The 24,142-nt window shown below is 43.6% G+C and overlaps 6 protein-coding genes across 6 annotated transcripts; 4 read left to right on the top strand and 2 right to left on the bottom strand.

Annotated features, from left to right (window-relative positions):
* Positions 1–885: 885 nt before the first annotated feature.
* H6S33_009312 (uncharacterized protein) lies at positions 886–3,483 on the top strand (the record flags this gene model as incomplete). Its single annotated transcript, XM_044840693.1, has 4 exons — positions 886–1,121; positions 1,329–1,387; positions 1,452–2,700; positions 2,760–3,483. 4 exons carry the CDS (start codon positions 886–888, stop codon positions 3,481–3,483), a joined length of 2,268 nt encoding a protein of 755 aa, XP_044698127.1.
* Positions 3,484–5,381: 1,898 nt separating this feature from the next.
* On the bottom strand, positions 5,382–7,557 carry H6S33_009311 (uncharacterized protein; the record flags this gene model as incomplete). The annotated part of the gene is made up of 7 exons (XM_044840692.1): positions 5,382–5,477; positions 5,542–6,144; positions 6,324–6,601; positions 6,656–6,698; positions 6,763–7,325; positions 7,400–7,415; positions 7,477–7,557. 7 exons carry the CDS (start codon positions 7,555–7,557, stop codon positions 5,382–5,384), a joined length of 1,680 nt encoding a protein of 559 aa, XP_044698126.1.
* A 573-nt stretch (positions 7,558–8,130) lies between these two features.
* H6S33_009310 (uncharacterized protein) lies at positions 8,131–9,811 on the bottom strand (the record flags this gene model as incomplete). Its single annotated transcript, XM_044840691.1, has 5 exons — positions 8,131–8,448; positions 8,505–8,896; positions 8,963–9,319; positions 9,371–9,660; positions 9,726–9,811. 5 exons carry the CDS (start codon positions 9,809–9,811, stop codon positions 8,131–8,133), a joined length of 1,443 nt encoding a protein of 480 aa, XP_044698125.1.
* Positions 9,812–10,311: 500 nt separating this feature from the next.
* H6S33_009309 (uncharacterized protein) lies at positions 10,312–11,917 on the top strand (the record flags this gene model as incomplete). Its single annotated transcript, XM_044840690.1, has 3 exons — positions 10,312–10,757; positions 11,320–11,438; positions 11,637–11,917. The coding sequence occupies 3 exons, from the start codon at positions 10,312–10,314 to the stop codon at positions 11,915–11,917; spliced, it is 846 nt and encodes a 281-aa protein (XP_044698124.1).
* Positions 11,918–18,213: 6,296 nt separating this feature from the next.
* H6S33_009308 (uncharacterized protein) lies at positions 18,214–20,138 on the top strand (the record flags this gene model as incomplete). Its single annotated transcript, XM_044840689.1, has 6 exons — positions 18,214–18,531; positions 18,596–18,682; positions 18,757–19,032; positions 19,099–19,779; positions 19,864–19,953; positions 20,040–20,138. The coding sequence occupies 6 exons, from the start codon at positions 18,214–18,216 to the stop codon at positions 20,136–20,138; spliced, it is 1,551 nt and encodes a 516-aa protein (XP_044698123.1).
* A 2,575-nt stretch (positions 20,139–22,713) lies between these two features.
* H6S33_009307 (uncharacterized protein) lies at positions 22,714–23,746 on the top strand (the record flags this gene model as incomplete). The annotated part of the gene is made up of 5 exons (XM_044840688.1): positions 22,714–22,782; positions 22,850–22,962; positions 23,016–23,081; positions 23,131–23,565; positions 23,704–23,746. 5 exons carry the CDS (start codon positions 22,714–22,716, stop codon positions 23,744–23,746), a joined length of 726 nt encoding a protein of 241 aa, XP_044698122.1.
* Between the last annotated feature and the right edge of the window lie 396 nt (positions 23,747–24,142).

The following is a 24,142-nucleotide window of genomic DNA, read 5'->3' as shown; positions in this document are numbered from 1 at the left end:
TGAAAACTTCCCCCTGTGGAAATGTGGACCCTGGAATAGGAAAAAGAGGCTCTTTGCGCGGTTTATCTTTGCCTTGATATTTTCTGCAAACTTTTCTGACCACTATCGTCTGCCGACGACCCCGACGACCCCGACGACCCTGACAGCCCGCTGCACTGTGTCGGGCGGTTATTCTCAGGAACCAGGCCAGTTAACAATCTCATCGAGCTGTTCGTTCCTGGACTGTGGGGGAAAGGACGGTAAAGATTGATTTTGGGGGGCGACATAGCATGGGGGGAGAGGTACTGATTCCGTACATATGTACGTATGATATGTACTACTGTTTGTGATAGTGTCAGTTGGCCAGTTACCAGTGCCCTGACTTTTGGCTAAAATCCCCGCCATGTTGCCTCGTTACGATGGGCGGGGATTCCCCAGCCAGTTTGCTGGACCCGATTGGGCAATGACACTCAACTTCGCAGCTTGGGCGCAGTTTGGGGTAACATCTTAGGGGGCGGCTGCCGTGTGGAGACAGTGAGAAAAGGAAGCCTGAGACCCTTAGAAGGCGGGGAAGCCGCAAACCTCTTGATAATCCTAACAATCCCAGGAGTGACAAAAAAATTATGCCTGGCCTGCGCCAATATCCGGGGATTGGTTGGATCGAGACCCCTACTTAGGTACAACCAGCCTAACCTGTAAGCTCCGATGCTGCCCTGCCCTTCTTCTTTTCTATCATCATTATCATCCCCATTAGCACCATTTTTGTCGCCAGTCTGGCGATATACTCAAGTGTGTGAGTGAAGTTACTTAGTCGATAATCAACCAGTTCAACAAGCCAACGAACCAGAAATCAACAATACAGTACCGTATCCTAAACTCATTGCATTGTATAAAGGATTTGCAAATATGGGTTCGCCAGACTCACAACCCACGCCCGCTGCGGCTGTTCCTCCTCCACCTGCTACTGCAGCCCTCCGTAGACCTTCGGCTGTCAACAGCCTCATTAACGGAAAGGGCTCTACGACGAACGGGAGGGGAAGCAGCGATCATGATAATTCCTCTGAAGACGAAGGAAGACAGGATAGAGGTGATGCTGGAAGTGAGGGTGCTAGGAAACGAAGACGCATCGACGGAATTTCATCGTGAGCATTTCCAACCGCTTTTATTTTTCATCCACTTACGATTGAAGGTGTGAGACTTGCAAACAACGGAAGGTAAAGTGCGACCGCGCACAACCAAGTTGTGGATGGTGTAGTCGCAATGGTCAGCCCCCTCCACCATTCAATCACAACTACAAGACTGGTCTGATACTTAGTAAAAAAAAAAAAAGGGCAGGAATGTATCTACAGACAAAAGAAAAAGCCAGGCCTTCGGGCTGGAATTGGGCGAGAATTAGAGGAACGACTTGGTGAGTTTTTATTTATTTGGATATTTCGAAAGATAGGTGCTGATTGAATTCTCTATCATTTCAGACCGTGTAGAAGCAGTTCTTGCTAACCACTCCCAAATAATCGAAAATCATCTTCAAAATCTCAACAACCATCCCCAGTTCCCATCACCATCCACCGCTTCGCATGATCACCTTTCTCCCTCAATATCCCACCCTGGCACAACTGAACCGATGATGGCAGTCAGCCATCCTCCCCCCTCAGCCCAGTTCACTGCTGTTTCACAGCCACCAGGCACATTTGTTAGTACTGCGGGAATAATGCCCGCAGATGTTGCCTTCCGGGAACAGAACCAAATTGGAGATCTTTCAAATACGAAATCTTTTGATAATGACCTCCCAACCGATGATCTCCTATGCACCATGGTCGATTTATTCTTCCAAAACATATATCCAACGTGTCCTATTCTTCACAGGCAAACAATTGTGGATTCTTTCTTTGGGCGCCATCTGTCCCAAGTTGAAGAACCCGATGTCATTTTGATGCATTCCATAGTCTCGGCGACCTTAAGGTTCTGTAATGATAGACGACTTGACGAAAATTGGAAAGCGCATTTTCGGTCGGTAGCGAAACGCAAAATTGTATTTTATGCCCTGGAAAATCCCTCTGTTCAATCTTTGAAGGCCCTTGTTATATTGGTTCTCGATGTTACTGGGTCAACAAATGGCCCTTCGGGTTGGGGACTTTTGGCATTGACAACCCGCATGGCATTGCACTTAGGCTTGGCGGTTGAACCTTCCAGAGAGGTTCTACCACAGATATCGACCATGGGGGCAGGGATATTACCTGAATCAAAAGACTGGGTCGAGGAGGAAGGACGTAGACGACTATTTTGGATGGTTTATTTGTTGGATATTTATACAACTCTTGGGACCTCGTTGGATTTGACGTTAGATGAATCGGAGATTGATAGGTTACTACCGTGTCGAGATCACCTGTGGGATAGGAATCAGCATGTCACTACTCGATGGTTTCGAACGCCCAGGAGGTCGGATCAAACAGTCAACAATGTGGAGTCTCTATCAGCATTTTCTTACCTGATCGAGGTTCTTGGAATCCTAGGAAGAATTCACCGATTTCTCCGTGAAACTGTCGACATTAATGTGCTCTCTGATGTGGAGGCATGGCAACTAAAGTATAGAACTCTCGACAAAGCTCTCACCTCCTGGAAGTTCTCCCTTCCAATGTCGTACGGAAACCTGACGCGTGCGCTTAATCTCGGTGGTACGGTTGTGGACCCTTCATGGATAATGCTTCATGCCGCATATAACACGTATGTAGTTGATCCTAGAGCTAAGGTTCAGGTTCAGGTTATTTGCTGACAGCCTTTAGTTCGGTGATCCGACTTCACTCCTCTGCTGCATATCCAACTACACGCTCTAGCATATTTGGCCCTTCGTATTCTGCTGGTCAAAGATGTCTGTCGGCCGTAGAAAATATTGCTGCGTTAACTCGCCTTGTGATTTCCAATAACATGCTGCATTTGTTGGGATCAACATTTGCTTTCACAGTTTGGGTTGCTGCTCGTCTTCTCCTCGTACATGCTTCGACAACAGAGTATTCAACTATTCCCGACGTCCGACTTTTCTTGGACGCACTTCGCGAAATGGGTAAATGTTACCAAACTGCCGAACGCTATGCAACCATAATTCAGCGTGTAGTTGAGGAGTTGTCGCAAACACAAATGCAAACTGCCAACGGATCGGTATCGGACCAGGATACCGATTCAACTGGCAGTAGCACCAGGAACTGTGTAGCGATACTTTCGGACATGAGAATGACAGCATATGCGGTGGACGTTATGATCTCGCGCCAGCCAGATTCTCGGAGATCAACAGCACACTTGGGTATCCCAACGAGCAATGGTGAGTCTTCTGGAAACAATGGTAGCGCAGCGTTGGATTATTTGGATGTCTTCAACTGGTTCAATTTCCCGCGGGTGGCTCCTGGGACGCACCCTTCAGGAACTCCAGTTCTGGATGCCAATGGACAGCAGCAGAGTATGCTACCTGGGTTTGCGCCCATGGGCACCGAAGAGACAGACTGGCTCTTTTGACTCCCTTCCCCTCCGGAAAGCCCCGTTAGTTGATCCGGCTGTTCATTTATTATTATTTATTGTCTGTATATTAGTCAAGGAGACCAAAAGCTTCCCCGAAAATTTGGTGGGTAGCACCTATTTTTAGTGCGATGACCTCTAAGTGTATAATGTATAGTAACGTGGACGTATCTCTTGTTTGTTTTTGGTATTGGATGGAGAGGCTTTTTGCGTTTATAGCTTTGCTATGGGTTTATGCTATGCTGGATCATATCTGAAGGAAAAATGCGGGTTTGTTTGGTGTTTAGGTATAAGATGTAGCGTTAACTATATTATGGGGTGGGATTTTTCTGTCATATTTGGACTGAGAGATCTGAGATCACATATCCATATTTTCTGAAATTTTAATACGCCTCCAAATACATGTAGTTATGTACATACGATTACTTAAGACGCAGATCTTGAATCATGTCATAGCTTACGGGCTGCATACATGAATGAATTATCAACGATCTTGAATCATATAATATCACTCGATAATTTAGTACTATCGATCTTGCGATCGTTATTAAATTTTAACTTTCAGACTAGTTAGGATGACAATATTGGTACATCTCTAATCCATGTATAGATTCGTCCTAGAACCTCTAGTATCTAGTATGACTGGGGCGAGTATATACATAGGATATGGCGCTTAGCCCTCACCCGCGCGGAACTCCTATATATTCACAATGATTGCTTCAAATGACTATGTACATGTACGTTGTGTGGCCGTAGAGGGCATCCTCTTATGTTGTCATTATATGGTGATCACGCCAACTCGCAATATACTAAGTACTCTATCCCTTTCTATACCTAAATAGTATCGTCTTCTGCATCTATATTTTCTTCCCTTGTGGTATGAAATATTTTTATAGCTCCCTTTTCATCCTCAATGGATTGGTATACTATAAGATCTAGGAAGGTTACAATTCATAAATGAATGCTGAGGTTTATTTTTTTCATGAGCAGAATTGTTGTCAAACCTCATGCACACTTCTTGTTTTTGGCACCTTGGTCCGTCAGTACTCAATAATGTAACTCACGTATGGATGTAGAGTATGTGTGTGGAAAGCTGCCGACCACCCTGATTGTGTCTTCTTGCGCCATATTGAACATGATATGAGGACACCTTAAACCGGAACACTTCCGACGTCAAGATTTCCAAAGGTAATAACTTTCCACAACCACGGCTTATTTTAATTATCCCTTTGTTATTCGACTATTTTTCGCCTGATCTATCACTCTACAGAGCCTAAATTAGTTTAGCTGGTCTGAGGGTGGAGTTATTAGGGTGGGGGTTTGGAGATGAATGTTGGACCATGTCAAGCTGTGTTGATACAAGAGGTTGTGATTTTCCGCAGTTACTCGTAGTTAATTTCTAGAATAAATGTCGCAATACTCCGGATCTAGGAGTCTCCAACCCCAACCATATACTCATAAAATACAGATGAAGGACATATTATCTGTTACGTACTGAATTACTGCTTTTCATTACGTTTTTACTTACCTGGAAGCTTATTTCAATCGAATTTCGTCTCAGTAGAATGAAGTTATAAACATATTGGCCGCATCTCACCAATCTCTCACAGAATTATTTTTGGTCGACAATTGAATCTAAACAATTAAACTCTAACGAGCTAGTGGTTCAATGGTCCACTAAAATACACTGATATCAGCAACCCAGCCGGATAACCAATACACAGTTTCAGCAATAAAAAAAAACAAGCCAGAAAGGGTAAATTAAAATCACTTGAAAAGTAATACGTAAAATCATGATAATGGCGATGATGGGTTTATCTGATTTTGTTGATCACTCCTTCCATTCTCTTTCGACCTTTAATCTCCGTTCCTCATCCCAAAACGCGTATTTCATTAGCCTAAGCCGAAGTGGGCTCATTAATAGACCTGAATCCTGTTTCCTCTTCCTCTTCCCGGTCCAGCTGTAACAAATAGGTCTCCCACAACTCAATAAGCTGTTTCGAACTTGCGTTAGCTCCATATATCATGCATCATAGGAATTATATGCGAAGAACTTACCTCCTTTTGTGCTTCAACGGCACTTTCCAGAAATGTCTCAACAGCACTTTTGAAATCTTCAACCTTCTCCCTCTCAAATCTATCCAACTCTGTTCTCATCAACCGCCCCATATCGTCAAACAACAACTTGGCTTGATGCACCTTCCTCTCGCTATCCACTACCTCCGCGGACATCTGATTGAGTCTATCCTGCTGCGTTTTCCCCTGTCTCTGCAACTTTTCAAAAGTACTCTTCCTCTTGTTCAGCTCGCTATCTGCTGCGTGATAAGAATGGTAAGCCTTTTGTCGCTGTTGGAATGCGAGCTTGATAGAGCCAATGAGCCTGATATACTCATCAACTGTGATCCCTAACGTGAGAACATCCTGCTGCGCTTGCCGCTCATGAAGTTCTTTGATTCGAATCTGAAGGTCTGAGAGGGCTTCGAGAGGAGAGGAGAGGGATTTTGAAAGCTCTACAGTGGATAGGGCGTGCAAGGATGAAGAAAAGTCACTGGCGGCTTCTGCGAGATCTTTTCGTTGTTTGATGACCGTGTCAACAGCTTTGAGAAGAGACTTGAGTTGGATTTCCAACGCATCGAGATAGTTCTTGCGGTCATGGAACCACTAAGTATCCAAAGTCAGCACCCTTTTCTCATCTGAGCTTATCGGTGAGAGGCCAAAAGGAATTAAGGAGGCTTGGTCAAAGTATAACCGTTCCGCTAGTATGTTGGCTCTTTCACCTTACTCTCCCTTATTTGTTGTATGAATGTGTATTTTGACTAACTGATAGCAATGATACTCACTTCATCGGTTTCCACAAATTTTCCAGCCACAGTAAAGCCTAGAGAGCTAAACATACCCTTGCTTTCTCCAATCGGTGGTGCTTGTTTCTCTTTATGCTTGATATCTCCATTCAGTGCTTCGGACTCCAAGAATAATTTCAAGTCTGGATCATTCTGTAAAATCGGATGAACTGCAGTTTTGTTTAGCATGCGCTCCAGAGCTGACCTTCGAGATTCGACAAAATTATCATCAAATCTCCCTACAGCCTGTTTCTCTGGTGGCGGTGGAACCACGACACCTGGATTGTTATTATTTAGTGCGCTGTAAAGCCACAAGAAATCTCGGTATCTACGAGAAACTGTAAACTCGCTGTTTCTATAGGCTTTCGACGTAGTCTAATATTCTCATCCAATCAAACCAACCCCAAGATAAAGTTTGGAGATAGGAAGATCAACAAACCTTAGTCCTAACTTGATAAACTGTATGCGCGCTGGTCAAATCTCCAACTTTGTGCGGGTCTCCAACACTAATATCGAAGACCGGGCCTGCCACTTGAGGCTGTTCCGGTGCCCTATCCGGCCCACCGATCATTCTACGCCGTTCCGGACTTTCCATCGCATCAAAGGTTGTTGGGGGGCCAGTATAGGCCTCTGTTTCATCATCTTCCAAAGAAACACTCTCCATAGTTTCCCCTCTCGGCATTGTCCGCGAAGCTGTACCGCCGGAGATAACTCTGGAACCCCTCGGCGAATCCTCCTTCTGTGGCGGTTCGGGGGGTGTCTCGTGAAGGTGTTTTGATGGACCAGAAGATGCCTCTGGGGTGTCGGTAACAGCAAAATTATCACCTAATGGGCCGAGTGGACCAAGGTCGTCGTCGATGGCCTCCACACGGGCCACATGGCGGCCTGGACGACGAGGATTGCGGCGAGTAGTAGAAGTTTTTACAGTAGGGGTTTGGGGCTGTTCTGTTTCCGCATCTTTAGTATCCTGACTGACGGTGGCGGCGGTTGGTGATTCGGGTGCTTTATTCACGACGAGTTGTTAAATCCTGCTCACGTGTATCAATTGGAAGGGTGGAGTAATTATTTATACCAACCTTGGGCAACATCCTCCTTGGATATGTTAGCAGCAGCATCAGGAAGCTTTATACACACGAGGGGGTTGGGTATTTACAGATCTCTCATCGCCCCACGGGGAAGCTCCATCGGTCTCAAGGTCAAGATTCCCCAGTTGCGGGGATGTGCCAGAGCTCATGGTGAATTATTCTATGGAAATACCAGAGAATTTGTTGAAGTATTATAAAAAAGTGATCGAACTTCTTATGATGCCAAAGGGCCCGTAGATAGGGTGATGATGATACGGTAATGGTGATGCCCGAGTCTGGCTTTGGTTGAGTAGAATAATGGATTGGTGGTATACGGGAGTGGTGGTTGCGTACCCGAGAGACTTCACCTGCAGCTGCCTACATGTCTTGGCAAACACATTATGTACGTAATCATTTGGGTCTCTAAACTCAGAAATACATGTAAGTGCCGTGCTACATTTAGTGATTGTATTTAAGTGCAGATAAAGCATTTATATGCATACATGGACAGATATTTATCTCAACAATCCTACTTTTAATATGAAAATGCAACCTCCGCTACTAGCTACTACTAGCTTAGGATAGTGCACTGGAGATACTATTCACCGAGACAACCAAAAGATTGGAAGGAAAAACTTAAGTAATGAAAAAGAGAAAGAAAAAAATAACACGGTTAATTTACATAAACCTCCTAGGGTAGAGGGAATTTTGGGTTGATTGATGCTCCTGCTCGTCTTCTTCTCCTACTCGTCCCTTTTATCCTTTTTCTCCTTTTTCTCCTTCTTTTCCTTCTTCTTCTTCTTGCGTTCAGCTCTCTCCTCTTCCGTCTCTCCGGTTTTTCTCTTCTTCTTTTTATCACCAGCATCTTCCTTTTCATCATCGGAACCCTCGTCTCCTGGAGTGGTCATTTCCACATCAATCCTACCAACATCAGAAGTGATGGGCTTCTCAACATCATCATCAGCTTCAATAACCCTAAGGTCAGATTCAGCAGGCGCATTGAAGTCAGTGTATGCCTTCTTCCAAGTCTGGGGGGTAGACTCGTTAGGACGGCCATATTTCTGTATTTCTAATTAGTTCAAATGAAACTTCAACTTCAAAGACTGGGGTCACCGACGTCAAGCTTTCCGTCAACCTTCATCTTCTTCTTCTCAAGAGCCACAGGCCCCAAACCCCAGCGGCGGGGGTAAAGATCCCGCTCCATGATACATCTCTTAACTTTTGCGACAACACCGTGATCGCAGGTTGAGAGTTCAACGGTGGACATTTGAGCAATCCCCAAAGCAATGGCCTCGCCCTTAGTGGTCATTAACACAACCTCTTCGCCAACCTCAATTCCAGCCTCGTAACGGAGAAGACCGGGGATCATGAGCTTGGCACCATAACACACAGCGTTGACCGCACTGTCCTTGACAACGATACGTTTATATGTGGTGAGAAGGGATTCCAAGGGGCGAATAACACGGCGAAGGTAGGATTCATCGCGTGTGTTATCGGCAAGCCATTGAGCTGTAAGAGTGTCAGTCAAAAAATATTTGGAAGAATTTTTCTAGGAAATCCCGGAGTAGGGCATACCATCCAAAATATCATGTAGAGTAACAATGCTGTCGTTTTCACTCAAAGCCCCAGATCGAACACGCCTCAACTCCTGCATGTGTGCACCAACTCCTAGCAACAGTCCCAAATGAACACACAAGGTTCTGATATAGGTACCAGCCTCACAGCTAACCCAGAACACAGCAAGATGCCTATCGTTATCGAACTCGAGAAGTTTCGACTCATGGATCGTCCTAATACGTAATTGACGCTTGACCGCAGAAATCAATGGCGGACGTTGGAATAGGGCACCGGTCAAAGTCTCAAGTGCACGGGCCAATTGCTCTTTTGACTGAATTTTGTCGTGAAGACGAAGGACGCAAACATACTCCTTTCCTAAACGAAATTTAGAACATATAATTTTTTTCGGAAAAGGAATATATATACCGGCTCCCTGCTGGGACTTAACCAAGCGAGTTGCACGGTCAATGCAGACAATAAGGCAACCAGTAACCTTGGGATCCAAAGTACCACTGTGACCGGTCTTCTCGCATCTTAAAATCCTCTTGACCCACGCAACAACTTCGTGGGAGCTAGGGTTACTCGGTTTGTCGAGATTAATTACGCCGCTGCTGATGTAACTCTTGAGATCCCGCTTCAATGGAGCGCAGCCATTGGGAATTGGGGTAAAGTGACCAGTCCGAACAAGAAGGTTATTGTAATTTTTAAGCAGCAGACTTTAAACCCAAAAAAAATGTCAGTACATAAGACATACCCGCAAAGGCATAATGGAATAACTCACGGCCATGTTGAGGTATCAACAGGCGCTGTGGTAGCCTCTGGCTTTATTGAGTACTCCTCGGTCTCCTGCTTTTTGACGAGCTCCATTGCGAATAGTGGTGTCGTTGCTACTTTGCTGAACCAGGAGGTTGGTTTAGGCGCAACGTTTGAAGGAAAAAATCTTTTGCGGTTGGTGGGTGAATCTGCTGAATGACTAAGGCACCCAAAGATAAACCAAAAAGCCCCGCCACCTCCATGAGCCTCATCTTGGTATTTATGCGCCACATTACTCCTGCGGAATGAGCCACGTTTCAAATTCCAAGGTTTCATTCAGCCCCAGTGATGGACAAAGTTTCACGTGTGCTGTAGAAATGAGAGGATTCACCTTCTTCTATAGCCCTTCTTTAGAATAAGCATATTTTACCCTCGCTTCTTTACTCATCTAACATTTTTGTGAAACTTCTCCCCCTTCCTTCTTAGGGCTTTCTCGACTACTTTCCATCCCGCAAAGCAAGCTAGCTCTTAGATACTAGACAACCATCTACGTGGGCAAACTACTACTCTCCCGTCCCCCCTCCCATACTCTTCCATCAAATCCTCACGAAGATATGGATGAAGCTCTCTCTGGCGCAGAGTCGATCGACTCTCCGCCTCCATCTCCGAGCCTCTCTCGCTCTCCTTCATACGCTGGTTCTGTGACCAATAGCGATGACTGGGATTTTCCTCCGATGGACAAACTCACTGTATTTGACTTTCTCGACCAATTTACACTCCCACAACAGCTGGAGAAAATAAATAAGCGCATACAGCTCCAGAGCGAGACTCTCAAAAAACACAGGGACAAAGTAAAGCTTCAATATGTCAAGCATAAGGAAACTGTCCTCAAAAAAACAGATGTGGAACTAGAGAAATACAAAGATAAGTTTAGTCAGGGTCTTGATAAGCTTGTCGATAAATGGGGGGATACCAAAGTTATTTCTTCAAGAGAGAAGATCGCGTTCGTGGTTGGTGTCTGCAACATCTTCATCACAGGTCTTTTAATTGGCGGGCATCCGTAAGTCCCTATTCCCTCTATGATTGGAAGTGCAGAGGCTAAATCTTGTCTCAGGGAATGGGTCCACATCTGGTATTCGCTACAACTTCTTTATTTCATGCCCGTCCGCTATTACACTTATCATAAACGTGGCTACCATTACTTCTTAGCCGATCTTTGCTACTTTGTCAATGTCCTTCTTCTGCTCTCTATCTGGGTTTTTCCTAATTCTCGACGTCTCATGATCGCAACCTACTGCTTGGCCTACGGAAACAATGCTTGGGCGATAGCTATGTGGAGAAACTCTCTGGTTTTCCACTCATTGGATAAAGTCACTTCATTATTCATACATATCATGCCTCCTGTCGTGTTGCATTGTTTGGTACATTGCGTGGATCCAGTTATTATCGAAGCGAAATTCCCAGCTATTAGTAGAGTCAAGAACATAGAACACTACGGCCTTAGAGAGATGATCATCTGGGCAACCATCCCGTATGGAATTTGGCAAATTTCCTACCACCTTTTGATTACTGTTAGTCCCCATACCGACCCCCATAAATACATCAATTGACATATTTCAAAGGTTCGAAGGCGCGATAAAATTGCCGCTGGTCGTCCAACATCGTTTACTTGGCTCCGAAAAAGTTACTCCAAGACTTGGATCGGAAAACTGGTCCTGCGGCTCCCAACAAATCTTCAAGAGTCTGCATTCATGTTCATTCAATATTCATATGCAGTTATAACCATGCTTCCGTGCCCATTTTGGTTTTATCATCGCAGCTTCTCTGCTTTGTTCATTTCCGCTGTTGGGCTTTGGAGTGTTTACAATGGAGCTATATACTACAGTAGTACCCCTTTACCTCTATTGTTTGCTCTAGTTTTTGCTAATTATCCATATAGTCGATGTGTTTGGTACACGCTTCCAAAAAGAGCTGGAGCAGTTGAAAAAAGATGTCGCAAGGTGGAAGGAGGCACCCCCAAGTCCTCAAGCCACCCCGAGTGATGAGAATACTCAAAAAGATGCCGGAGATGGCCATAAAACTGACAACCTCGAAAATATTGAGCCGTTGAACATGAAGACAACAACTACAGCTTCTTCTAAGGAAGAGACAAAACAAGGTAGCGAAGTCAGAGAGAGAAACGTCACTACTAGCGTTACAACTCAGACGACATCACATTGATCGTTTTTGGTTTGAAGGTGTTGCCGGTTATTGTTTTGAGGTATTTATAGGTTTATGGGTTAGCGGGTTTATAATAATTTTTTTTTCTTCTTCATTTGGACCGTTTATATTTGAAGTTGGATAGGAAGGGTTGTTGCGTGCCATTCATGCAAATACCAACACATCAACTCGAATGAGTAGATGGAAGGGACGCAATGTGGCATGTTCTATGCGATACAGGTCAATGGCGTTTTATTTAGTTTTTTTTTTTTTTCGTATTCGATCGTTTTGAGATGAGATGAGAAATGATTAAGGGTTTTTGAGATATCAAGAATTTGATGTCCTCCTTGGTTTTAGAGGTCCCTCCCTAGCAGTGGCACGTCAAGTGCACATGTAGGTATGTACATGTATCTATAGTTACTAAATACTATCATTAAACTTTGATACGTGTGGAGTATTGTACTTGCTTATCACATGTGCAGCATGCAGTGTCACGCGTGTCTAGGGATTGACTTGACACCACAACCAAATGAATTAGTCTTTTAGCCAACGACCATAAGAGTCGTTAACACTAAATTGAAATACCCAAGCCTTTGGTGCATGCATTAGAGGCTTTTAGCTGCAATAGTTGGACAGAAAGTCGAGCACTTCGACAAAAAGTCCTGCACATCTTGTTGGTTGAACGACTGCAAGTCTCTTCCGGGAACAGCTAGACTTTCTGTCCAACCTGCTCGACTTTCTGTTCAACTCGCAAAATCGCACACAAAGTAAACGTCACGTGCATTGCATTTTGGACATGCCGCGCACCTGAGTTTATGCAGCACGTGAAGTAAGACCGGGCTTATTCACAACCCCATGATCACTAATAATATGATTCTAGACAAGCTGGAAAAAATTGGCTTTATGTAGCCCTAGTACAAAAATGGACACAACGACACTGACAGGTTTCTTATTATGGGATCTCTGTAAATTATAAAGACATTGATATTTGATCAAGTCTGACAAGACGCTGCTGACTGGGCAAGATAAAAAGTTTTAAGAAGAGAGTGGGCGAGGGACGGGATGTTTGGGTTGGTCTTCTAGCTGCCCTTGATGTCGCTTGTAAATGGACCGGCCATATGTAGCTCTATACTAGCTAAGCAGTTCTCCGGTACCAGTGGTCCCCGGAAGATACATATAGTACTATAGTCACTCGTTAAATATTTGATATGGCAGTAGCCTAATCCTCCCCCAATAGATAAGAGTGGTCTAAACCATTAGGAATACTTTTGTTGAAAAGTTTAAACCAACAAGTAGCAGCCATTCTCCGGAACAAAGACTTACGATCCATTCGAGATCGCGCTTACAGCTTAGGATTTTCTTTCCATGACTGTAACCCATGTTTAATTATCAACTGACACCCACGGCGAACGACTGCATTTAATTTTTTTTTTTTAAATTTTGTAACTTTTCCGCACCTAACCCAACCGTCTATCAATATAAAAATTCGGTCCATAGGCGTATATATAGGCGTATATATATAATTAAAACTTAACTAGTAATTTGACTCGTTGATGGCATCAGCTAGAACAGAATAGTATATATTTTTCGAGAGAATACATAGTACATGTAAGTTTCCGCTACCGTCACTTTTGTATTGAAGCCGCGTTTTCTCGCACAAGTTTAGCGGAAACCTATATTTATACCAGTTCGCTTACTAGATAGCTGGTTGATAAGCTATACAATTAATGAAGTAATCAATCAATCAATCAAAGCTGGTTGATACATGTACTGTTGGTAACAACGGCTCCGAGTGATTATGCACGACTCACAGCTCATATTTGCGTCGAACTCAGCACGCACACTAAGTACAATTGTACAAGTGCACTAGCACTTCAACCATTCGCAAGAGCAGAACGTTATTTTATTCTATATTTTTTCCATGTTTGTTGGCCTTTTCTTTTTCTTTCGTGGGCTGGCCAAAAGGACGCCTGGTGCTAACACATTTTGTCAATCGCTGATTCAATCTGAACGGCCTGTACATGTAGCCTCTGCGGCTGATCAATCACTCGCCGAATTTCATGGGCTCTAGCCCCTACGAGCAAATGTTAGCACTAATATAACAGACTGTAGGATAAAGAGACTACTTTTAATTTACTAGGCTAGATGATCTCGAATCAATAGATTCATTTAGCCTGCAACAAATAATAGCAGCTATCGCCATTAATTGATTAGCTAGTTGCATATGTATAATCCCAACTCGGTAAAATCGCTCACTAATAGCAAATTATGCTATCCTAGTCATTACTCTAGGGGGAGTGGAAATGTGTACCTCGAATATTAAGTAAAGTCGTCGGGAAAGTCGTTTCTGGGGTCCCAATGTTCGCTGGGAAATGTCAATATTTTGGTGGAGGGAAAGTCGTTTTAAGGGAAATCGGACGACTTTACAGACGATTTTTTAATGATTTAAAATGACTTTACCGACGACTTTACTGATGCCTTTACCTGTCACGCTTCTGTCACTCATTTTGGGCGTATACACAGGCGGGGATAAGTTTTGGCCATCGGTGATGCTTCACATGATTGACAAAGGCAACCACCAATGAGACGAATCATCACAGAGCATCCTACTATTATACCAGGAGCATCAAGCCAGGATTGCCTGTATGTATATGCCAAACAATAGATCCACCAAAATGAAATTGTATTTCCCAACTGTTACAAGCCCATTGATGCCAGATACCATTTGATGACCCCATCGAAATATTCCATTTGGGGACTCAACTATCTCGAGATCTAGATGAGAGGCTTCATTAGAAAACATTGATTTCCCGGCGGAAAACAGGAAACCCCGGAAACAGTCATTTTATTGCTTTTAACATGCCTTTAACATGCCTTTAACGGGGAATGTCGTCAGTAAAGTTGTATCTTATTGCCTTTAACAGGTAAATACATCAGTAAAGGTGTCGGTAAAGTGTCGGTAATGGGACAGGAATGCCTTTAACACAAAGTAATGCGGTTATTGCATCAAATAGTGTGTATCTCGCAAGTTTTTGCCTACTAGAGTTACCATAGGTACCTACATCATATTATATATCTGATATATCCAATAAACCGTCGATGCTGACACCCCTCTTGTGAGACAAAGCTACAGCAAGATCGAGTAAGAGATCAACAAAATTATTACAAGTCATTGGCTCCAGCCATGTCTTGCCCTTATAAAAGAGGTGCCAGCATTGTCTCGACACGTACGGGTTATGGGATAACGCGGCAAAAGGCCTGCGGATAAAGAAGGCCTACCTATTAGAAAGTCACTTGTGCAGAAATATACCGAGTGATAACCTGTGAATCCATTATTACTGCTTGTTTAAACTCGCCATTTCTGCGGTTGATTGATTGATTCGGGATGATCTCTGTAAAAATAAACATATATATATTAATAGTAAGAACCACAATATCCCCGAGCCACGATACCGATATGATGTGCAAACATTTTAGAATTACACCCAAAAGTAGCACTACTGACCATGATGGCGCTCACGGACACACAAATTCATGTATATACTTACGTACATGCGTATTAAGTGGTGTAAAAAAGTTCAATTTGAAAGCTGTAAGTGCACTAATAGCATTGTGCTAGTGGCATTGATCAGCTGGATATCAAGAGGGTCTAGCATATATACCATACTACATCATATACTAAGACCAACCTAGATGCAGGTACTACTGGCCTCTCATTTCTGCCATTTGGGGATGTAGGTATGGGATCCAATCATAGGTTCGATTTAAGAAGGTACTGACTATGGTATTTAGAGTGGTATCCCTTAGGCGGTCAGTCCAAATCGAAATCGTGACCAAAGTAAATATGGTAGCTATGCTCTGATAAACGTAGTTCCTGTTTATTCTGTCCTCGAGTTTCTTCTCACACGCTAGAAAGCTCCAACTGTTCCACTAGAGACAGGGAGAGAATGAACAGTAATTGTGTTCAACTGAGCACACCCATATACATATGTACAGTACGAAAAAAACGAGGTGAAATCAGTACTGTAGGACTACGGAATTAAACCGGAATTGTAAAAAAGAATACAGTAGTAATGCCGTATTCATTGTATGTTTGTTTGGTCGCCAACAATACACAAATATCCATGTACATACCAATTTCAAATTAAATCTATAGTAGAGCTAGAGGTACTTGTATTCCTTGGCTATGGATGATCCAGACATACAGAACTTTGGGCTGTAAGCGAGTACCAGGTTTCACTGTTTCGGTTCCTGCTGGCCCGAGCGAATAGTGATCAAATGTACGTGTATAATCCTACTTTAAAATTACTCATTATGTTCCGCTAGAGCACCCTCGCGTGGTAGCCGTGCGTGCATACATGTACGTAGAGCATGGTATTGCATGCGTACCACAGTTGTGGCACTGAGCCCACGCTTGCTACTCCTTCCTAACCACCATGGCCATGAGTGGAATTGATAAAGAGTACTCTCATTCCCCGCGTCGACGTCGGGTTTACCGATTTCCGTGGAACTGGCCTCATCTCAAATATGGCTCAGAACATGCAAGATGCACACCGCAAGACCCGATTGACTAAAGACACGGAACTTTGAGGGTGTTCATTACCACCTGAGGTATTCAGTGCAGTCAAGGAGCTGGGGTCCAGAATCTTGATCTTGTAGTAGGCCAGTTCTACGCTCGCAACCTATCACACCAACGAACCGGTCAATCAACTGAAGACCCCTACTTGTTTCTAGGTTCTTTATCCTGAGAATGTAAATCTGAATAGGAGCGGGGTAAGTAAGCACAGTCTGCACATGTCAAAAACAATCCCGGGTGTTTCTGGTGATGCGTGTTTGCAATTGGTGAATTTGGACTCACTTTCGTTTTAAAATTATTATATCAGAAAATACTTACACAATCAATTTAGGATAGCTATACGTACTCCGGGTTTTAAATATTGCACCCTTCTCTTACGAGATTTACATTATTTTATTATACTAGTTCATAATCATAAACTCATCTATCCAGTACTTGAACGTCTACATGTAGACACCGTAACTTTAGAACACTGAAGTATTGGATTAAGGGCCTCCACTAAGCACGGGTGTATGCTGGTGGACCGGAATGGACCGAGAGTCTGGGTTACCCCTTGTATAATTAAATTTCTAGCTTTCTAGCGGATAAGGTATTTACGCGCGACATGTTGTGATAGATATCGGTAGGCAAACCCTGCACTACATTACAGACTCGCGTCTATCTCATGCACTCGCTCAGTTACCTTACGTATCCCTACCATATCACTCCAACGTAATCTGATGATACGATTCTGATGTTTTAATTGTTCTGGATAAAATGCATCTAGTAAACGAAACCAGTTTCAAAGATTACCGGCTCAGCTATCGGTAATGCATAGCCAGGCCAATTTAAGGGTACGTACTAACCTACATGTATGATCACTCTGGCCTTGGCGTATGGGCGGAACACCTACATGTTTACCAGCCAAACTACTAACAGCTAAATCTTTGGGGGGTTAGCATGCAAGAAGGGAAAATATCAAATCCCGAGCGAGTATTAGGCTAGTTAAAAGGCGATTCTACTAGGGATACATGCAATTGCTTGATAATATATCATGAAAGGTGCCGAGAGGCGGCGTGTATACACATGTACAGTGCGTATACAAATACCAGAAGGTGTTCGGTTATTTTAGGGTTTCCATGTAAACCGGGTAGGACCGCTTGAGGTAAACGTGTTACGCGTGGATTTCTGCCGAGTGATATCCTATGCAGGTAAAAGAAAACGACCAGTTGGGCCCCTTGCCTCTCTGCAACCAATCGGAAACTGGTGTATGCGAGGAGTTATCTCTACATGAAGCGCCAAAACCTCTTACAGAATCGACTCCGAAAATAACTACATCTCCTTTGATATCCATGCAGATACATACCTGATGTCCAGGTGAATATTCGCTCCATCACGAGCTCGCTTCGACCTTAGTGTACACCTTTTTATTGGCTGGAAAATAGGCGGTAAAACAATTTGAACACCATATTATGGTGTGCACCCCGTGGCTTTCGAAATGTCTGGCTTCGCCATCGACTTCATCTTTGTGTGTCGACCCCGTAGCCTCGTCGTCTAAATAGAGGTTATCTGCACCTATAAGCCTTGGACCAGTTTTTACTCAAAGTATATTTTAAGGGCGCTCTTTGAGACTATTGTAACACCAGTCGTGGCCTTTGAGTACATAAACTCTAATATCTCCTGTTATCAGTCACCCACCACTACACACCTCTTCATCACCTTCATCACGGGTGAAGGACTCGCAATAAATACATAATTCAGAATGGCCGTAACTTCGACCATCTTATCTTATCCCATATTTACTCCGGGGATTCTTGCTAGTATCGGTCTTTTCATAATATGTCTCTATTTTCTTAAACAGCGCTATCGCTCGGGTCTCCGATCAATATCTGGCCCGTTCCTGGCCTCTATCACAAATTTGTACAGATTTTTCGACGCTTGGAGCTGGAAATGTCAAGATAATCAACTGGCACTTCACGAGAAATATGGAAAGTTCGTTCGGTACGGTCCCAACATAGTTTCTATATCAGATCCAGAAGCAATACAGGTGATCTACACAATCAATAAAGGATTCGTTAAGGTGTTTTTCTCTCCCTGTATTTCTAACAAATAATGGTTTGGGATACTGATTTAAAATTGCTCAGTCCCCCCTTTACAAGGTCTTTTTTGTCCTTTCGAACGGTAAAACGATACAGTCAATGTTTGATACTCAAGATGAATTGTATCATCAGGTATATTCAACCACCCTGGTTCTTCGACGATTTGATACTAAATTACGTGTTGATATCCTCTATTGTATATATAGTCGATGAGAAAGCCAATCAGCCATGCTTTCGCAATGTCCCATTTGATGGAGTATGAGCCGTACGTGGACTCAACATCAAAGTTTTTCACTTCCAGACTTACGGAGCTCTATGCGAATACTGGAGATATATGTGATTTGGGGGAATGGTTACAATATTATGCATTCGATGTTGTTGGAGAACTTACATATTCGAAACGGCTGGGATTTCTTGATCAAGCGAAGGATGTAGATGGCATCATGAGGTCAATTGATAAGTCTTTTGACTACGCGGGTGTTGTATGTGACCTTTTCGATTGATATTCTTAGTCCAGAATGGCTTGAACTAACACAAAACCAACCTAGGTCGGTCAAATGCCTTGGTTGGATACATTATTAGAAAAGAACCCCATCTGGAATTACTTCAATCCTCCCACTTCAGCAGTTGCAGCGTTCACCCTTGATTGTATGGCTGAACGCATGGTAGAGCCTGATCCCGAGAAACCTGAACAGCTGCGCGAGATGGAGAAAGGCAATCTACGAAAACAAGATATGCTCGCGAGAATGATCGAAGCACATAAGGCCGACCCAGAAAAGATTACCCCAGCTCACATCCTTGGCTGGGCCAGCAGCAACACATATGCTGGTTCGGATACAACAGCAATCTCCTTGCGTGCATTATTCTATCACCTTCTCAAGAACCCTAGCTCAATGGAAAAACTTCTTTCTGAAATAAATAGCTTTGAAGGATTGAGTAATCCTGTTAGTTGGACTGAAGCAAGGAAAATGCCGTATCTTGAGGCGTGCATCAAAGAAGCTCTAAGAATCCACCCGGCTCCATCGATGCTCCTTGAACGCGTTGTGCCAAAAGGTGGTAAGGATATCTGTGGCAGGTTCTTTGAAGAGGGCACTATTGTTGGAATAAATCCTTGGGTCGTTCAAAGGGATAAAGATGTTTATGGTGCCGATGCAGAGCTCTGGAGACCAGAAAGATGGTTGGAGGCAGACGAGATATCAAGGAAGAGAATGGATAGAGCTGCTTTTGCGGTATGTTTCCCTTATAAATAGAGAATTCGAATTCTCCTCATTTTGGCCATCTGTTACTTCAAAAAGCTAAAATGTTTCAAACAGTTCGGAGGAGGAAGCAGGGCCTGTATTGGGAAAAACATCTCTTATTTGGAAATGTATAAAGTAATTCCTCAGCTTTTAAGAACCTTTCATGTGAGTGATACCCACCTTCCTTTTGAAATCCGAAGCCTTGATGAGTATTAGGCCTAGGGATTATCGGCCGTACTGATTTCATGCAGATTGAACTGGCATATCCCGAAAAAGAATGGACGCTACATAACAACTGGATTCACAAGCAATCCGGCTTGCTTGTAAAACTCATACAGAAGAGTTGCTAAGTTCCATCCCTATGCTCTGCTGTATATGTCAATTATCATATCGTGTTTCTAGATCTACTATGTTGTACGAATCACTCAGTTAGACATATAGCACTTAAGCTTGGTATCTCAAAATAAATGACCCATCTCAAAAATTACTAGCTAATGAAACCGCTTCATCATCTTGCATAATACTGTGTTAGGCCGGCTACAGTATTGCTATGTATAGTATTACTGCTATAATACTAATTTAGTTTCGTATTTGACTCAGCTCCGGTCATTTGTTGTCATATTCATTCCTTTACACTTTTTAATACTATATATGCAATAACTAGCCCAGATATAATTCAAGAAATTCCCTGCCTTCCGGCAACGGGATCTATTGGATGGAATTGATGTCCGAGAATCGAGTGATAATCACGACATAAATGAATCCTATCGGTCAGCTCTTTTCAACCTGGAAAAAAATCGTATTCGCACCAGACATGCAAGACAAATGCTGAAACAGCGCTGCATACAATAAATGATGTAACAAACAAAATGTTAAAACAGCTAACCGACAAAATTTCGTATGAACTGCTCCGACGTTCCCCTAATCATGGCATCCGACATAAAAAGGTACATATGCGATCGTAAATACATGTACATATAGTAATTTGCTTTTGGCAATTCACCGGCAATCACTCAGGAACAGAAGATCGATGTTGTTCAGGAACAGATGATCGCGATCTCACGATGTCTCAATGCTTAATTGCTAAGCCCTACAGCAGGTACAGCTGGTGTCGCGTACTCATGCATAGAAGGCAGAGTAATCTAGAACTTTGTCGTCTATGTACTGCGCACGATACTCTACTCTGGATCCTGCAGTCCCAACACCACGAGAACGGGTATGCACGTCAACAACAGTTAACTTGGTAACTACCCGAAGATCCTTTTGATCCATTGGCGCCGCATATTCATTTGATTTATTTGAGCAATATTTGACAGAATGAGAGATTACTTAGGCTCCAGATGCCAACTTGAATCTATGTGGAGATGAAAAAAGGAACCTTACTGAACTCAACCCTAGAGTTTCTAGTTTACGTATGTGCAGCTGCATAACACTCTCAAGTGAGAAGTCCGGAGTGCATAACTAGATCCGGCCGGATTATCCGAATGGATACACCGGAAGCGACTTTCTGAGCCTCCCCTTGTGGAAGGTTGAGCAGCAGTCAAAAGAAGAAGAAAAATACATGTAGGTACCTACATACAAGTAGGTAGAGCAGAGAGAAAGAGAATGCCTAGCTGGCGAATTCCCCATGCCCCTATCTACTATAGGCTTGTTTTTTCTACTTTATGTAGGCACTTTATGTGTGGCAAGCAGAAAGCAACAGCCCGCAGAACGTTTTGTTTATTCCATGATCCTTGTCGGGCGTTCCGGCCAAAACCTCTGCCTGTTCCGCGGATGAGGTTTAAGCCAGTCCAATTGGCCTTCCTGGATACAGATGATATCGCGCCCAGGGCCGTGGAACTAATCTAGAATCACCCAAATAATCTTAATGGATGCAGCTCAAAGGTGTCAATGATATTGTTTTTTCTTTCGGGTTGGAATGCTGCCAAGCAACACAACATCATTGACATATATCAGCAAGGACTCGGATAGAGAGCTTGTCTGAGCTCCTAGGACAGTCGGTATTGCTTATGTGTGGTCATACATGTGGTAGAGTCTAGAGCATAGGGATTGATGCATTCATGGATTTCAAAACTATGTTTTACATGCAGTGTTTAACCAGACATGATCCTAGGAATGGTTAATTCTTCCGTTCTTAAAAAGACACATCCGCAAGGTACTCTAGAGCACCTACATATAGATAGATCTACTGGCGATTCCATGTGTGTACGTACAAAAAATTCGCGAGGGTGATCTTACAGTAGCGCCGTAGCGCCATTGAGGATCAAATACCAAACTCAACTGGAATTTGAAACCTAGGAAGACTCAGTAATGCACTCGCACTCGTGTCCCATGCTATTGGTACGGCATCAATGCTGCGATATATATTTGATAAAATCGTGTCCTTTCGTACCGACTGTAATTTTGAAACCCGTTTATGCCAGAATGTAGTCTAAAAACATGTGCACTAGAACCAGTTTTTCAGCCACTATTCGTGTTCACCGCTACCAGATGTCTCTCACCGCCACTGCCGGAACTAGAGAGCCCCATCCCGGGAACATGTATCCCCAAATAACAGGCGAAGGTTGTAGCAAATCACAATTCGTAACAGATAATATGTCTCTAACGATAGTAATGGGGGTCCCGGCTCAAAGCTTTGTCCTCTACGCCAAGGCTCGTGTGGGTATGTATGTAAACTTCATGAGCTGGCTTACCTCTTTCGCCCATCGCCATTCAGACTGCATATGCAAAAGCCAGTTCCCAAGTGCCTGCAGATTCACTCAACGCCCGTCAACTTGCCTGTACCTACGGTACGTTTCACGAACAAGACAAAACAAGACGAACTCGGCACTCGATGCCATAGTTTTTCTCACGAGAGCCGAAACAACGAGTTTGCAATTGCTCCGTCAGAAATAAGGGCAGATCAGCTTATTAAAGATACCTCAGATGATAAGCGCTTATCAAGAAGCCTTTATCATCATCAGCAGGGTGCAGGATAACATCATGGGTCTGCAGGTACCTGGTGAATGAGTAGGTACAGAGCGCTCCAGTGTCGAATGATATCTAGATACGTTTGCAGTAGAAGTATGATGAAAAAGAAAGAAAGAAGGAGAGTAGAGTAAGAAAAGCTCACTACCTACGCCAACACGTATTATTTGGGCGTCTTTACAAGGGATCACCCTTTTTGGGAGAGGGGTAAAGGTCACCAATAACGGTCTTTGAGAACCAATGCTAACGCAACTATTCAGATATCCTAACGTCGAGGGCATCAAGCACCTGACTTACCCCCGTGCTAGATTATCAAATACCCCAGGGTCATTCAGAAAAGAAAAGAAACGTCGCTGGCTGACATGTCGACATAAGACATGACGACATGACTTTTCGAGAGATGGTTTTCCGAGTCTATTCTGCAAAAAAAAGTGAAGTAGTGGGACTGTGGTTCGGCGACGGCAACAAGCACTTTGCCAGCTGCGGGTTTCAGCGGGCCTCGGCGGGCCTCGGCGTTTACTCTACATTTCACACGAACTTCATGCAATGCCGGCGACCCGCGGCTGGATCGGCTGTCTTAGCGGTTTGTTTTCGCAAAACAAAACACATTATCCGGACATGTTTCATCACCATCAGCTTCGGAATGTCAACTGTTCTGGCCGCTGATGATTGTGTGGTTGCTCGTTCCAGGATCGGAAAGCCTCAACCGTTTTCAGGGCACCTCGATGGCTCTCTGCACCTCACGCGTGAGATATCCTATCTTTCAACATCGTTCAAGGTGAGCGTAGAGGTTACGGATCGCACCAGAAGGTATGTATCGGAGAACTACGAAGGTCTCGCGGATTTCGGTTGCCAAAGCAGTGGGAGATCTATCTCTGCGGCTGTGTTAAAAGGCACAGTATTTTGGTTGCCCGATTGATTGCTTTTTCGACTAATATGACAGGTCAGTTTCGCTTCTGCACAGCACGAGATAAAATCCGCCTTTTACTAAAGGTCACGAAGAAGGAATCTATTTTTTTCTTGTTTCTTTCAATGCTTTTTCTTGGAGACAAACGTTTGCTTTAGCGAAAAGCTTTCCGTGGGGTGATTCCGGCCATACGGTACACAATGACGAGTTACATAGGCTCGGTTTGGAACTCAAGGTTCCCCGCCATATCTCAAACATGTACTCACATGAGAAGAACAAAAACAGGAAAAGAAAAGGGACTTCATACGGCACTTGGAATCTACTCTTCTAATAATCGTTGTTTGATATAACGCCAACCAAAAGCTGGTGGGGTTTTATATACCCAACAACACAACATATGGTCACAACTTGTTATCCATTGGACCGTTTTATTCAGGGTTCACGATGACCACGAGGTCAAACTCCACGTTAGATAAGTTA

The sequence above is a fragment of the Morchella sextelata genome (genome assembly GCF_020137385.1).
Source record: "Morchella sextelata strain SCLS chromosome Unknown scls_3, whole genome shotgun sequence".
NCBI lineage: Eukaryota > Fungi > Ascomycota > Pezizomycetes > Pezizales > Morchellaceae > Morchella > Morchella sextelata.
The sequence above is the reverse complement of the archived record's forward strand: the minus strand, read 5'-3'. Positions and strand labels throughout refer to the sequence as shown.